At 56.4% G+C, this 15,893-nt stretch overlaps 3 protein-coding genes across 3 annotated transcripts; 2 read left to right on the top strand and 1 right to left on the bottom strand.

Moving 5' to 3' along the window:
• Positions 1-29: 29 nt before the first annotated feature.
• ATP6V1F (ATPase H+ transporting V1 subunit F) lies at positions 30-5,341 on the top strand. The gene is made up of 2 exons (XM_059933452.1): positions 30-3,071; positions 4,971-5,341. Exons 1-2 carry the CDS (start codon positions 2,914-2,916, stop codon positions 5,170-5,172), a joined length of 360 nt encoding a protein of 119 aa, XP_059789435.1. The 5' UTR covers positions 30-2,913; the 3' UTR covers positions 5,173-5,341.
• A 101-nt stretch (positions 5,342-5,442) lies between these two features.
• Positions 5,443-11,545, top strand: SPMIP1 (sperm microtubule inner protein 1). The gene is made up of 2 exons (XM_059933451.1): positions 5,443-6,399; positions 7,982-11,545. The coding sequence occupies exons 1-2, from the start codon at positions 5,979-5,981 to the stop codon at positions 8,089-8,091; spliced, it is 531 nt and encodes a 176-aa protein (XP_059789434.1). The 5' UTR covers positions 5,443-5,978; the 3' UTR covers positions 8,092-11,545.
• LOC132371828 (collagen alpha-1(I) chain-like) lies at positions 7,823-15,835 on the bottom strand. Its single transcript, XM_059933450.1, has 9 exons — positions 14,731-15,835; positions 13,749-13,835; positions 13,507-13,668; positions 12,598-12,665; positions 12,116-12,222; positions 10,431-10,498; positions 8,944-10,131; positions 8,478-8,872; positions 7,823-8,393 (listed from the first exon to the last, which is right to left on the bottom strand). The coding sequence occupies exons 2-9, from the start codon at positions 13,776-13,778 to the stop codon at positions 8,291-8,293; spliced, it is 2,121 nt and encodes a 706-aa protein (XP_059789433.1). The 5' UTR covers positions 13,779-13,835; positions 14,731-15,835; the 3' UTR covers positions 7,823-8,290.
• Positions 15,836-15,893: the final 58 nt, after the last annotated feature.

Raw genomic sequence — 15,893 nt, 5'->3', positions numbered from 1 at the left:
AGGGATGTGGGCTTGGTCCTCAGATTCCTGGAGAGCTGGTGGGTCGGAGAGGGAGGTGGACACTGTTCTACAAGACTGCCCTAGGACCACCAGGAGGCCAGTTTCCACTCAGCCTGATCTCAAGGATATTCTCAATGTTTTTAGGACCTTAAAACAGCACTGGCTCAAGCAGGAATGCTGCTCACCCAGCAGGCAGGCACAAACCCAGCAACCTTTCACTCCAGCCAGGTCCTGGGTCAAAGGTGGGCCTGCTCCCTCCCCACCTCCAGCCCTGACCTTGCTTAGGGCCTCCCTCCTGAACTGGCCCCTCCACTAGCCTTCCTGGCCCACCAGCCAGCTCCCTCCAACTAGCCCTCCACACTGCAGCCAAAGGGTGGGGTCACATCACAGGGACTATGGCCCTCTCTGGTCCAGGGCCCTTCTGTGGCTCCCTTCTCTCCAGGCTAGTCTAAGTGTCCTAACAAGGCCTCCAAGGCCTATATGTTCAGACACCAGCCTCCCTACCCATTCATTCAAAAAAGCCCCCCAGCCCCCAGTCGGGCACTGTGCCCATTCCTCACTGCACCCTCCACCTCTAACCCTCTTCACAACCTCTGACCCTCTCTACAACCTCTAGTGCCCCAGGCAGCCGTGCTGCAGTTTGGGACTCTGCCCAGGAACACCCTTGCCTCTCCACCCTCCTCATCTTCCTGGCCAACAGGAAGCTTTCCCGAACCCCTTCCTGTCCTCCCAGACCTGCCCCCCCGGCTCTCACACTGCCCTGGGGCACATCTCTGGCTGCATTTACTACCCTCATCTGTGACCTTGTATCTGAGGGTCGGCCTCAGACCTCTCTCCCTGATCCTGGGAGGTCCGATACAGGCAAGTGTGACCAATGAGTAAAGGAGCAACTGAGTAGCCAGAGCAGGGCAAAGCAGCATTTCACTCAACTGATCCCCCAACTCTAAACTCATCCCAGACATTTCGGCACATGGTGGTGGGTAGGCCAAAGAAAACCCAACACACGTGGCCTGGCTCCAAACACCCCCGCCCCCCACCTCTTCACTCAATAGGCTGCCTCCTGGCTCCTCTTTAAGTTCCTTCTTTCCTTTCCCCTGCAAGACCCCTCTAGGGCCTCACTTTCTTCTGTAGGTCTACCCAACTCCCTGTGACATTTTTTACTCTCCCCTCAGTCCCGAGGGAGTTCTTTGAGGACAGAAATCGTATTTTATCAATCTTGTGTCCTCTGCCTCTCCATGACCACGTTTGATAAATGCTGGTTGAATGAAGGCGTGTGTGATAAATGCGGCACTGTCTCAGCTCCCTACTTTACCTGACAGACCCTTTAAAGGCAGGATCCCTTCTCAAGTACCCAACCATTCGTGGCCGTTAAGAGTCCGCTCTGTGCCAGGCACTGAGCCAGGTGCTTCTACAGGCACCCTTCCTCACTCTCTGCCTTCCCTCCCACCTCGCCCCCAGATGGGAGCGTTTTCCTGCAAGGTTCGCTGGCCGCCTCAGCTTCAGCTGCCCTCCACCTGTGAGTGGATGTTTATGGATATCCAGCTCAGCTGCTCTCCCCCAACTGCAGTATGGCCACGGGTGCTGAGCATTTAGTGCCTCCACCTCACTTAATCCTAACAGCCTATGAGGTGGGCATAGTATTATCTGAAGAGATCAAGGTCCTGAGAACTTTGGTGATGAGTCCCAAATCATACCTCTAAGTAGCAGGGTCGAGATTCAAACCAGGTATGTCCAAATCCCAGGCCCATCACACAGATAACCACTAGCCCAGACCATCTGGATGTCTCAAGTGCTCTAAACTTGCAAATCACATGCCAGATGCAGGATGCCTTTTTGTTAAAAGGGTGGAGGAGCGAGCAGACCTCTCTCCTTCGACATGTTCATCTCATACATAGAGTTCACTCTCTGAGGAATGTTACTCCTGTCCACCTAGCTGCACAGGCCAGAAACTTGGAAGTCACCTGGTCTAACTTCCCAAACATAACCAATCCCAAACCCAGTTCTGTCCATTTTTGTCTCTAAATATCTCTTGACTCCACCTGACTCTCACATTCCCCATCCCCACCCCCTGGCTTCTTTCTGGCCACCACCATCTCTCACCACAATGGTTTCTTCACCTTAGTCTTACCTCCACACACAGCATGGTCTCAATGCTATCGCTAAAACATAAACCTGGCCATATCATTCTCTTGCTTAAAATCCTTCAGTGGCTTCAGAACAACTTTGTCCTCAGGATAACTTCCAGATTCTTTATCTTTTCTTAAAGGCACTTATTCTTTCTAGTCCCTGCTAAGTCTTTGCACGTGCTGCTCCTCTTCCTGAGAACAACCTCTCGTCCTCATCTCTAGCCCTTCATCCTGCTGGCGACCTTCTCTGCGCGCCCCCTCTCCCACGGGTTAGTTACACCTGATGTGTGCTTCCACGTACTTCTCACGTTTTAGCAATTGACACACTGCTTTGTCAACGCTCTACCTCACTAGAGAGTATCATCATTAATTTGCCCATCCTTTCATTAACTGAATAAATAACACTAGTTGCGTCACAGTTACATACATACACGATACAGACTCGGACCTTACTCTCGAGAACAGGAACCGTCTTCTTTGGCGTCTCGGCGCCTAACAGCAGTAGCCTCAACACGTTTGTCGAACTTACCGATCGAACGCGCCTCCGAGAGACGGCGACGCCGCGCGGACTTCTGGGAATCGTAGCCCGCCGGTTCGGACCTCCCTTTAAGGCGCAGTCGTATTCGGATTCAGGCGCTTTTGCTCTTAACGCGCATGTCCCGGGAGGCGGAGTGGTGGAACTGCGCATGTCGAAAGACTGGGGGTGCGGCCGAAAAGGATGTACGCTGCCGAGGCGGGGCTTTGGTGACACCCGGAGGTTGCGGCTGATCGTTGCCGGACTGAAAGGATGGCGGGGAGGGGGAAGCTAATTGCGGTGATCGGAGACGAGGACACGGTGACTGGCTTCCTGCTGGGCGGCATAGGGGAGCTTAACAAGAACCGCCACCCTAATTTCCTGGTGGTGGAGAAAGATACTACCATCAATGAGATCGAAGACACTTTCCGGTACGGTAGCCCGCGAGGCCTGAACGGGACCCTCAGCTGCCTGGTGGGAGCGCGGGGAGAAGGCGGGGGCGGCCCTGGGCTTCCAGACCTTGGCCGAAGTGTCAGACCCCGTCCTCGAGGGTCGGGGAAGTCGGTCCACCTCCCCTTCTGGAGAGGGGGGTCTCCGCGTCCCAAGTTCCCTTTTGGGCCTCGGTGGGACCGGGGCTATGTCGGGTCCACAAACTACCCCCTGTCACATGACCGTGTGTCAGGAAAGAAGGGGAACAGAGCTCGTGACGGGCGGGCGCCGCCCCTCGGCCCAACCTGGCCCGCCAGAGCTGAGCGTCCGGAGCGTCCAGGCCCGGAGGGGGCTAGTCTCAGCTCCCCTGCAGGGGCTCCCCCAGTTCACCCGTAGAGCAGGCTCCGGGCACTGCAAGCACTCGACTCTCTTGCGAGTTGACACCTAAAGGAACCACACACTCAGTGAACACACGGGCAGTGGGCTTGGGCTTTCCTGTATTTTCATCTCCCTCAGAGGCTCACAATCGTCTTGTGAGGTAGGGGTTATTCCCACTTACTGGTGAGAAAACTAAAGTTCAGAGCGGTTAAGGCACACTCTGTGATTCAGACGAGAGCGAGCAGGGATTTGAACCCAGTCCCACCCTTTCTGCCTTTCTTAAGCCAGGGCTACACTCTGCCTGTGTAGCTCTCCTCAGTCGGCTTGGAATTTCCCGTTGTCCTGAGCACAGCGGACAATATCAGGACTGTCCTACCTTCTGCTGAGACCAGGCACTTCAAATCTTCACTTCCTGTTCTGGGTTAAGAGCAATAGCTTCAAAATGTGGGTGCAGGCATGTCCCTTAATCCAGGAGGTGTCCTGGTGACTAGAGTTGAGGGTGCCAGCCCCCTATTCTTTCCCACACCCCTTCTCTAGGGCCCCTGTGCCAAGTCCCAGGAACAAACCACTCTCGCTTGTTTCCCCCTAAACAGCCCAGCCCTGAGCTACCGGCTGAGACTGGTTCCTGCTGCCTGGGGTGTGATAGGCTCTGACCCGGGAGGCTGATTTCTGCTGATCTCTAAGCAGTCTGGTAAAGTGACCCAAGTTGTCATGAGAGAAGGACAAACTTTACTTCAAGAATTTCCCAAGTTTCCAACCAAAAGGGATCTCAGAAGTCATCAAGTCTAACCTGCCCTAGTGTCTGGCACAGAGTAGCTGCTCAGTAAACAGTTTTTAATGAGTAAATAAATTAATGAATGGGTGGTTGATCACAAGAAAGTAAGAGCCCGGTGCCGGGTTCTCTCTGTGTGGAAAGTGTGATTCCTTCGTTACTGATTTTCCTCTTCCTGTGTTGTGTTCTTGGCTCAGGCCAAACTTCCCCTCTGACCCACGCCCTGCCCTCATTAGCATAGACCTTGAGTGGTCTGAACAGCGCCCCCTCAACCTTAAAAAATTTAATGTTTTCTTTTGAAAGGTTCATGTGGTTTACAAATTAATATTTAAAAGGTATATACATTGAGAAGTCACACTCGCACCCCGACCTCTTCTACTTCATTACCTCCTTCCTCCACCCCATAACCACTTAGTTTTTTCCTTATCTTTCTGCTTTTTCTTTATGCAGATACAAAGGGACAGACGTATATATATTCTTATCCTCTCCCTTTCTTACCCGAAGGCAGCGTAAGGAATACACCAGCATGCACCCTCATCTTCATTAGCAGTTCAGTTGGGAGCCTTCCAAGCAGGGGAGGTAGAAGCCATGGCCCTTAGCTTTGGACTGAAATTGATTCTAAATAGAATGAAGAGAGTTTAGTGTAGCATCCTTGTCCATTGCACTCTGGATCGAGCTCGTTCCCCTCTGCAGCCCAGCCCACCAACTCAGAGTGGGCTGCCTTGGACTCCCTTCTCATCTCTCCCTACAGGCAGTTTCTAAACCGGGACGACATCGGCATCATCCTCATCAACCAGTACATCGCAGAGATGGTGCGGCACGCGCTCGATGCCCACCAGCGCTCCATTCCGGCCGTGCTGGAGATCCCATCCAAGGAGCACCCCTATGATGCTGCCAAGGACTCCATCCTGCGCAGGGCCAGGGGCATGTTCACGGCCGAAGACCTGCGCTAGGGGACTCCCCTCAGCCATGCGGCCTCTCCCCAGGCTTGCCATCAGCCCTCCTCTAAGATTCGAGCCTCTGAGTTCCGATTCCCTGCCCCTTCCCACTCCACCGAGAGGCTAGGTGAGGTGCTTCCAGTTTGCTGGGGCTCTGCCATTAAAATCAAGGCTGGTTAGGGTACAGGAAGCCTGAGCGTCTTCTCTCCATTACCTCTTCCCTGTGCTGTTACACAGTGTCCTTGTTGATGTTAAATTAATGTTCTTGCTTCTCTCGGATCTGAGGCTGTGTGCTAGAAAGGACACGTGTGGGATGAAGCTGTTGCGGGGAGGGGGTGGGGGAGTGGATTCGATTGGCAGGGCTGGAAAAGGTTCTGCCAAAGATCCAGGCATAGAGGAGTTGGACCAGGAAGACTGTGCCAGATTGGTCCTCTGAATTAAAGGTAGCCAGCTCTGGCAGGGAGGAAGGGAAGGAGGCTTGCGTCCAGTCCCCTGGCACCCCAGCTTGAGTCTGTATTGGCTGGGAGGGGACCAGACCTCAAGGGAAGGAAGCAGAAATCACAGGAAACCTGGAAGCCTGTGATACTAGCCTGGGTCAAGCAAGAGGTTTGGGGATCAAGGCTCTTAGCCGGCGGGCCCCGGCCTGAGGCTGCCTCAGCAAGCAAGGCATGTGAGGCGTGCTGAGGGCATGGCCCTGTGTGAGGTGAGGCTCGGTTGCCGAGCGACTGTCCCTGGGCAGCCACCTGCTGTCAGAAGGGCTCTGCTTGCTGTGCTCACCCCTCAGCTGCAGTCACCCTGGTCCTGCTCCTTCCTTTGCCACCATGTCTCGGCAACTTAACATGGACACAGTGCGGCAGAACTTCTGGAAGGAGGAGTATCTGAGGGAGAAGATGTTGCGCTGTGAATGGCACCACAAGTATGGGTCGATGGTGAAGGCCAAGCAGAAGGCTAAGACTGCAGCCCGTGAACCCCTCAAGCTGCCCGCCCTGCCCCCCAAAGCCCCCCTCTCACCCCCGCCCGCCCCCAAAGCAGTTCCTTCCAAGGCCCCCAGCCCTGCCCTGGAGGCTCCTATTCAGTCAGAAATGTACCCAGTCCTGCCTGCCACCCGGGCCCTGCTGTATGAAGGCATCTCCCACGACTTTCAGGGCCGCTACCGCTACCTCAACACCCGAAAACTGGACATGCCAGAGAGGCGCTACCTCTTCCCCATCACCACCAACTTCACATATGGCTGGCAGCTGGGTGAGCCCTAACCTCCCGGAAATTATTCACCTCACAAACACAGAGCACCTGCCACAAGCCAGGCAGCGCTCTCGGTGCTAGACACACAAGGCACATGGACACTCCTTTTGGGGACGTCCATTCTAATGGAGGGTCCAGGCCATAAACATAAGAGCAAGAGAGGGCCAGGTTCCATGATGAAACTAGGCATGATGGGGGAGGGGGACGGGGGCATGTGCGGCTTTAGACTGGACTGTCAGGAAAGACCTCTCTGGGGACCTAAAGGCTGAGTGAGCTAAATGACAAGGAGGAGGAGTTTGGGTTTTACTCTAAATTCAAGGGGAAGCCATGGAGAGTTTTAAGCAGGTAAATGATGCTGATAATACTTTTTTAAAAAAAATCACCCTATTCTGTAGGTAATGGCCTTTTTAGGGACAAGAGTAGACTCTGGCAGATGGCTGAGCTATCCTGGCAAGAGATGATGATGGCTTGGGCTAGGGTGATTAGTGGTAGAGCTGAAATAGATTCCGGATATGTTTTGGAGGAAGAATCAAGAGAACTTATTGATGCTTTGAATGAGACAAGGAAAGAGAATGCAATGGTGATGCCCAGGTGTTCGGCTGAAGCAGCTACAGCAGGGGAGACTGGTGGGGGGGGCAGGGCTGGGGGGGTGTGAAGACAGGTCAGTGTTGGGTGTTTTGTGCTGGAGGTGTCGGCGAGTCGGCTGTGTATGGGAGTCACCCTATGGAGGGAAGTCAGAGCTGAAGATGCAGTTTTGGGGGTCATCAGAATATAGGTGCTCTTTAAAGCCCCGAGACTGGGTGGGCTTACCCAGGGAGCTCCAGAGGCTGGATCAAACTGGAGAAGGCAGAGGACACAGCGAGGGGTAGGGAGATGGTATTGGCCAGAAGGCTGTCCATCTGGATTGAGTCATGGTCATCAGCTGGGCAGGAGAGGAGCGAAGGCAATGGTGCAGTTTGAGATGAAGAGTCAAGGTGTGGGGAAAATAATATGCCAGGGAGTGTTGTGGGTTTGCTGGGTGATGAGACATGTCCCTTTGCTGTCTGTGGCCATGAATTTCAAGTGAGACTACTCAGTCACATGTTTTCTCCAGCTCCTGCACAGAAAAGGTGGATGGTTGGTGATAAACACAGTTGAAATTTTGCCTAAAAAATATCCCCCTACTTCCCCCAGGGCCCTAAGTGGGGAGGAAAGGGAGCAATTTCCAAATGAAAGCAGGAGGTGAACCCCAAAAGGGGAGCAGGAGGTAGAAAGAAGCCCTGTCTGCCCCAGAGAAGTCTAGCTCTGTCTGTAACAAGCACGGCTGGGAGTCCCACCACCCGCCTCCATGGAGGATTCTGAGGCTGGGGGAAATGCTGGCACCCAGCTGACTGGCATTTGGCCATCACTGCTGATCCGGGCAGCCAGCCAGCTCCCTGTTTCCCCATAGCCCCCACTCCTCCGAAGCACTTCTTTTTATTTTTTCACACTTACAAAGTGGATACAACACAGGCAGATTCCTAGGGTTATGCAGGCAGGGCTCCCGGGCTCTGCGAGTTCCTTTCCCAGGAATCCATTCCTGGCCTCTGACATCTTTTCCCAGGCCCCCCAGTGAAGCAAGAACTGGTCTCCTGCAAGATGTGCCGCATTGAATCTTTCTTCCGCAAGAATGGGGCCTTCGCACTGCTTGACCCCCAGGACCTGGCCCTCTGACCGTGGGCCAGGCAGTGGGCTTAGGGGAGGGAGGAAGAAATAACACACTTGCTGGGCCAAAAGTGCCATGTGTGTCTGTGTCTGGCTCTCCCAGGCCCTGAGGCTGCGTTCTGGGCCTTTCTGAAACTACCTCTGACCTACAGGTTGCCCTCTTGCTTTTTCCTTAAATCCCCGTCTCTTTAATCGTCCCTTTGAGGATTCAGCAGTGACCAGAGGGGGCTGGGAAGAGTGAGCGACGCTCTCCAGGCGCAGGCTCCTCAGAGCCAGGGGGCCACAGTAGCTGCTGGAAGTTCTGGGTGTTCCTGTGGGAAGAGTGGCCTTTCATCCCAGATGCCAGGGAAAAGGGACCGCCACCACCCCACAAGCCTCCCCGCCCGCCCCCTCACCTGGCCCCGAGGGCTCGCAGCCGCCCGGTCCTCTCCCGTTGTATCTGCTTCAGCTGCTCCCGCAGGGCGCGCCGCTGCCCGGCCGCGTCCTCCTGGGGCGGGGCCGAGGGCTGAGCGCCGCGCCTCCCAGCCCCGGGGCTCGATGCGGCCAGCAGAGGGCAGCACCCGGGCAGGCCGGCCCCTCCCGCTCCGCTGGGGTCATCGCAAGTGCGCGGTGCGCGCAAGTCAAAGGGACCTAGGTCGCGCCCCGCCCCCCGCCCAGGCAGGGTTTTGGCAGCCCCACCGCCTTCTCCTAGGGGTCTTGCCTGTGGTGGGAGCTGAGCCGGGCTCGGTGGGGGTCCCAAGGGGTGCACGCGGCAGTGGCGGTTCCTGGCGATGCGGAGGCGTTCCAAGACCTGGAGGAGGCGTCTGTCAGCAGCCGATCGGCCGCCCCCCGGTGCCCCGCCCTCCCGGCCCGGCCGCGCACCCGGAGCCGCTGCTGCTCGCGGTCCTGTTGCCGCCGACGCCTGGCCTCACTGTGCAGCTCCAGCAGCCGCTGCAGAGCCGTCTCCTGCTGCGCCGCGCTCACGCCCGCCGACCGCCTGTCCCTGCTCGGGGACTCGGGCCACGCGGTCTTCGAGGCTCTGGGGGCCTCGGCACCTCCCCTCCGCCCCCCGAGGGCGCCCGGGAGCCCCATGGAGCCGCCCAGCTCTTGCTCCGCGGGGCCAGGGCTTTCTCCCGGGCCCTGAAGCGAGTGCGGATCGCTCAGCAGGCCCGGGTGCCCTGGGAGAGCTGCGGGGCGCTCCCGCTGCCCGGAACCACCAGTGCGTAGGGCCGCTAGCAACACCGCTCCTGGGCGTGAGAGCGGCGGCCGGGCCGGAGGCCCCGGGGGCGTAAGGGGAGCCGGCGCCCCTTCCCGGGCGGGCCCCTGCTCTCTCACGGCCGCTGCGCTCTCTCCTCTCGGGCCACCGGTCTTAACCTGCCTCAGCTGGGTGGGTCTTCCCCGCGGGTCCGGGCCCTCCCTTCCCCCAGGCTGCGGCGTCTGTTCTCCCAGGGACCTGGAGAAGCCCTCCGGAATTCCCAGGGAGCCGCCTTCCTCCCGGGACGGCATAGGTGCCTCTCCCCGAGCCACCTCCCAGGCTTGTGAGACACGGCCTCTGCGCTCCGAAGACTGAAGCATCTTCACTTCCGGGCCCTGAGGAGAATCCTCACTCTGCTCCGGGAGGGCCTCCTTTCTCCGGCACTTAAGGCGACTTCCGCTTTGACCTAGAGGAGCCTCTTTGTTCTCACACCTTTGACCTTCCGAGACCTCTTCCCTCAGAGCCTGAGGGGCCTCCCCACTCTGACCCTCGTTTGTCTTCTCTCTCTTACTTTGAGGAACTTCCTTGTACTCCCCCTGGAGGGCCTTCCCTCTCTGATCCTGAGGGGCCTCCTCTCTCTGACTCTGACGAATCTCAGTTCTTAGCAGTTTCTTTAGTTCTGCTCTCTCCTGGCCCAGGCTCCAGCCCAGCCCCTCCAGGGGATCCTGGGGTTCTGGCAGGCCCTGGGAGGGGAGGCCTGAGGGCCCTGGGGCTCCCTGAGCCAGCTTCTTCTCCTGGAGGCTTCTGGATGGTGGTTGATGGGGCCTCTGGGGCATGGGCCCTGCTAGCTCTCCGTCTTCCCTCTGGGCCAGCTCCTAGGAAGGAAGAGCAGCTTTCCCAGGTTTGTGAGGGAATCCTCGTGCCAGGGCCACTTCCCCCAGGGGAGCCTGGAGACCCCAGTGGCTACCCCAGTGGGCCTCACTTCCATTAGGGCCCTTGCCCGATTCCTAAATTCGTAAAACCCAAGTTATGTAGTGTAAAAGGTGTTTCAGTGATGGCCCCTTCTTCCACCTGGCTGCGGGCTTCTCACCCCTGCAGTCTCCTCCCAGGCAGACCCCACCTCTGCTGTCCCCAATCTGAGAGGGTCTTGCCCAGGACGCTTCGACCCTTTCACCTTGAACTCTGAGCTTCCTGGTTCTCCAAAGCTACTGCTGGTGGTGAGGTTCACCTCTTGTGAGGAGCCTGAGGGAGAGAGACAGATGTTGAGAGCCCTCTGCTCATGTCCCAGGCCCTCACACGCATCCCACAGAACTGGAACCAAGAAGCCTAGGGAGTCCCCAGCACGTGAGGGGATGTGGTGGTGGGGTACCCTGAGGACTGGTGTTGGAACTTCAAGGCCGTCGCAGTTCATCATTCCACCTTTATTTACACAGCCTGCTATGTGCCTGCTTCTCAGGCTTGCCTGCCAGCAGCCGACCCCATCTTCCTCATCCTCCCAGCCAAGGACCACCTCCGAGGAACCTGCACACCCTCTTCCTCAAAACCGCCAGGGGAGGCCCAGGAGCAGGAAGGGACTGTTTTCCAGGCTCCTCAGTCCCTCATAAGGACACCCACACTTTGTCCTTGTGTGCCTGTCCAGCCCCACAATATGCACCTGACTTTCCTATTATTAAGGATAATGCTCTTTAGCTCTTTCTTGGTGTCCGACAGCAAAACCAAATGAAATTCAAGAAGTGGAATTTTAGGCCAGAGGCTAGCCTAAAAACTGCAAGTCTTCATAATTAACGAAAGGAATCTAAAAAAAGAGATGAAATGTCGCTGCTCCTTTGCAGCTGTGGAGGAAGAAGCATCGTTTTGCATCCATAAAACTACTTAGAAGAACCTGATCTCATAAGGTCTTAAATTGAGAACTCTCACAAGAAGTGCCATCTTTATGCAATATGGATGTGTGAATATTCATAACAGTAACCAAATGGGAATGTTCTCTGTGAAAACAAATCTGTCTTTTGAAGAGTTCTGAACAGAGGTCTGATAAGACTCCCAAGCCTTCAGAAATTATTGCCATGAACTGTGAAAATAACCTCCAACCCTGTCCCTCTGTAATTCTGATCTGTTGACTTACTAGATCATTTATTTCACTGGTTATAATGTTGTAATAGATGTCTCCCATCAATGTATTCCCAAGAGATAATATACTTGTAAAAATTTTTCTGTCAATCAGAAAATAATCATCGGCACTTTCCTCCTCTCTCCCATGCATGATGTCACAATTAAAAGCTTATGACTTTGCTAGGCTTATTATTTAACAAATCATTTGACAGCCTGTTTCATTTAAATTAAATTAACAGGCCCAGGGCTCACAGCATCCATCCCACTGAATTCTAATTGCCTGTTTATTGTCACACCCTCTCACTAGGCTGTGATCTCCTCAGAGATGAGGACAACTGACTGGCCAAGTCTCTTTTGTGCCCTGTATCTCCCCAGGGCCTGGCATGAGGGTGGCAGCTAGGCAGCTTGGAGCTGCCATTCCATTCCCTCCTCGCTGGAGGACAGGGAGGACAGACAGTCATTCCCAGCGCTTTCTCCTCTGAGGCCCAGCTTAGCTTCAGAATCCTCCTGGACACAGTGCCTGAGACAGCTGGCACCAATCAGGTGGAATTGGCATATAAAAGAAAACCTACTTGCTGTCCCTGGGTGCCCCTGGCAGCCCACAAAAAGGTATGAGGCAAAGAACAGGTGAGGATGGACTGGAATCCTGGGACTTGGGGTGAGGGCTTCCCCGCTCCTCCCAACCTAGGCTGGCCGCTCCAGCCCAGGGGCTCCTGTTCTCCTGGCTGCAAACCCCTGCTGTCAACGTACCAGATGTGGGCCCTTCTGCAGGTATGCCAGGGCTCTCCCACCTTGGGTCTGCATCAAACCTGGCTTCACTCAGATCCAGGGCTGACGATGGGTCCTCTGCCAGCCCCCTGCAGGAATGCAAAGGCTGCCTCAGGTGCACCTCTTGCCTCTGGGCTCCGATTGGCTGGGGGCAGCCTGTCTGCCAGACTCCTCACCCACAGCAGGCTGCGAAGCCTTCCCACCCCAAGACCGAAACTCAGTCCACGGAGGCCTTCCCCACGCCTGCACCCGCCACTAGATTCCAGGAGCTGGAACTCAAGGTTACCCTGTCCAGAGGCTGTGGGGCAAGCATATGGGTACAACTGAGTGAGAACCCCGGGAGGATCTGGGGGCACGAGGAGGGGTCGCTGGGCAGGGCTGTGGAGGGAGACGGGGCGAAGGGTCCAGTGTTTGGTCACTTTGTGTGGCAACACGGAGTGGACAGAATTCCCTGGGAGACTCACCCCTCCAGGAGCTGACGGTCCTGGCTCAGGGAGTCCTCAGCCTGGGGCGATGGGCACAGCCTGGAATTCTGGAAGGATTGGGGGGGGGGGTACCCTAGTCTACAGGGCATCATCCCCCAATGTGGCAGGCAGCCTCTACAACAGCCCCCAGTGATCCCTCCTCCTGGCATCTGTGCCCTTGTGACCCCCCGCCCCTTCCCCTCCAAGTGAAGGAGCTTGGAAATGGATCCCTCCTGCCCACTCAAGCCTTCAGATGAGACTGCAGTCTTGGCTAAAAGTGTTGGCTGGACACTTCCTTAGTGGTCATGACTAACACCCCCTCCTGCTACAAGCTACTAACCTGCCCAAAGGGCCTCAGGCAGTTGGTGGCTGAGCCGGGACTGGGAGGCACATCCCAGTTCCCAGTCACCACAGCACCCTCCTTCCTAGAAGGGTGGGACCAGCCACCAGCCCCGGAGGGAGGGGCCTGGGGCTGGGGCTGCTCAGGGTCTCATCTCTGGGGCACCCTGGGCATCAGTGCCTCTGCCCTCTGGGCCCCGCCAGGCCTGCTTTCCTCCCTTGCTGCAGCCATGTCTGAAGGCTTCTAGGTGTCACCACGCTGTTGATTTGACCAAGACAGTTCACTGTGGAACGGTAGCAAGCCAGAATGGTCCTGTATGCCAGGCATGGTGCTAAACCCTTTACACAGATGAGTTCACAATCCTCCCAGCAACCCTCTGAAAAAGAGCTATTATCTTCCCCATTTTGTAGCTGAGGAAACAGGCTTACGGTCCACAGGGAGCGTCAGAGCAGAGATTTGAACCCAGATCCATCTGTCTCCAGAGCCCACATTCCTTCCACTTCTCAACCACTACAAGTGCCCCAGTGTTTCACTGACCGCCCCCCTCCCTCAGCCACACCCCAGCTCACCCCACTCGTCAGCCGCTCAGAGCCCCCATCCGTCCTACCACGGGGCTTGCTGCACTGGCTCCACGCACACCGGGCCTGGTCCCTCAGACCGCAGAACTGGGCCCAGGGGGGCCAGGAGAGGCCCAGCCCCGCCCCGGTCAGCAGCTCCAAATCCCACAGGAGCTGCAGGAAGGTGGGGTGCCAGGATGTGAGCGGGCACGCACCCTGCCCTCTGCCACCCTCCCTGGCCGACGGCCGCCTACCTGCTCCTGGGCCCGCCGGCTCCGCTCCATCTGCAGCAGCACGGTGGGCAGTTCGAGGCCTGAGGGACAGGTCCGGCCGTCTCCCACCTGGGGAGGCAAGGTGGAGTCAGACCCCACGGAGAGCCTGCCCCCTCGTAGACGCTGCCCTGTCACCCTCACCTGCTGCAGGGCAGCCCAGAGCTGGCCCACGCCTGCAGGGCACCGGAAGAGGTGCTGGTACAGGGCCAAGGCCTGCCTGGGGCTACAAGGGAGCCCTAGGCCCCCAGGTGTGGCTGCCTGCTCCATGCGGCAGGGGGCCGGGGAGGACGTCCACCCCCCTCCCCTCCCCCAGCTGCTCCTGGAGAGAGGAGGAGGATCAGGAGCTGGGGACAGAGCAAGGAGGAGACAAAGGCTGCTGAGCGCAGTAACGCAGGGCCCTGACATCTGAGCCAGGGCCTGGGCCTCAGCCAAGTCTCATAGAAACCTGACCCTGAGGCCACGTGGGTGGCAGTGTGGGGTGAGGACTGTGGCCCTGATAGAGAACGACGTGTGTGCGTGTGTTTGCAGTCCCAAATGAGCATCTATTTTATACATACAGTTAGCCCTTAAACAACACGGGGGTTAGGGGCCCAACCCTCCTTGAAATCAAAAATCCACATATAACTTATAGTCTGCCCTCCATATCTGAGGATTCAACCTACCTGGGATGGTATAGTGCTGTAGTATTTACCATTGAAAAAAATCTGAGTATAAGTGGGCCCGTGCAGTTCAAACCCATGTTGTTCAAATGTCAACTGTATGTATGAAGCTGGCAACTGCATTATATGGTATGTGATATATGCCCAATACAGGCAGCAGCTCCCAACAAGTAACTGTATGGCAGGACACAAAATGCTACGTACATGTAGTCCTTCCTTGAAGCAACTCTATGAAGTAGGTGGTATCGTTTTCATCCCCATTTCACAGAAAAGAAAACCGGGCCCCAGAGAGTAAGTTGTCCTACCTAACACACGGCACTGTCTCCCTCATCTGGGGACAGACAGCACGAGAAACAGGCTCTGGGAAAATGTGGTCCCGAGTGTGAGCGGTAACGCGCTTCCCTAGTGCTTGCTCCAAGCTGTCCATGGGTCACTCTGTTTATTCTCCACAACACACGAGATACAGCAGATGAGGACACAGTTTGTAGAAGTAATGACAAGGGGAGGGAAGAGGCATATGTGATGGTCTGTAATCTTCGCATCCCCTGCCGTCATGAGCAGCCTGGCCTGCCTGCCGCTTTGGAACCGCTCCATGAAAGGGGCCCCAGCAGAAGCAGGCTGAGCAAGCAGGCGGGGTGGGGGGGGGTGTCTCGGTTCAGCCCAACGCCCTCCCTTCACTCCCTGTTGGAATACTAGGGTCCCCCCAACCCCAATCTTTAGCTAAGGTCCCTAAAAAAACCAAGGTCACATAGCCAGTAGGTGGCAGAGAGAATTCAAAATACAGTTCTCTTTGAAAAGAGACTTTTCTTGTCAAAGAAAGATTTTTTTTTTCCTATTTCAAAACCCATGTTCTTTCCCCTATAAGGATGTCTTCGAAAGTCACATGTGTGTCCCATAGAGGTGGGTGTAGCAGGGGTGGGTGTAGCTGCGAACACACGCAGGATACATGCACGTGTTTATCTGGGTTTCTGAGGGGGCTGTGTGTGTGTATTTCATCACGTTTGTCTGTATGTCATCACAGATACATTGTCTCTCCTGTTCCCCACCCAGGCGTGGGGTCCCTGTGTCACCAGCTCTTAGGGTGGCCCAGGAGGTGCCTGAGCACTCAATATCCCCAAGGAAAGGGGGATGCCACGTGGGCACTGAGCCCCTTCCCAGTGCTCCTCAGCACCTGCAGGATTCCGCATGGATCCACAGAGGGCCCCATAGGGGGCCGCACACGGGGGCCACAGGCCGTGCCTGCTACATGGAAACACAGGGCTGGAACCAGGACACCTGGGTCCTCCTTCTGCCCATCGCAGGGTTTCCCAGGCAGCACCAGGGTGTGGCAGGTAGGGGCAGCCCAGAGATGCAGGCGCAGAGAGTGGGCAAGGTCCACCCCACAGCTGCTACCACCCTGACTCTGGGGACACTGACCTCTGGACCCCATGTTCCAAAGAGCCCACACCACCATTGCAGCACCCAGAGG

The sequence above is a fragment of the Balaenoptera ricei genome, chromosome 9, assembly GCF_028023285.1.
Source record: "Balaenoptera ricei isolate mBalRic1 chromosome 9, mBalRic1.hap2, whole genome shotgun sequence".
NCBI lineage: Eukaryota > Metazoa > Chordata > Mammalia > Artiodactyla > Balaenopteridae > Balaenoptera > Balaenoptera ricei.
This window is presented reverse-complemented; position numbering and strand designations above follow the sequence as displayed.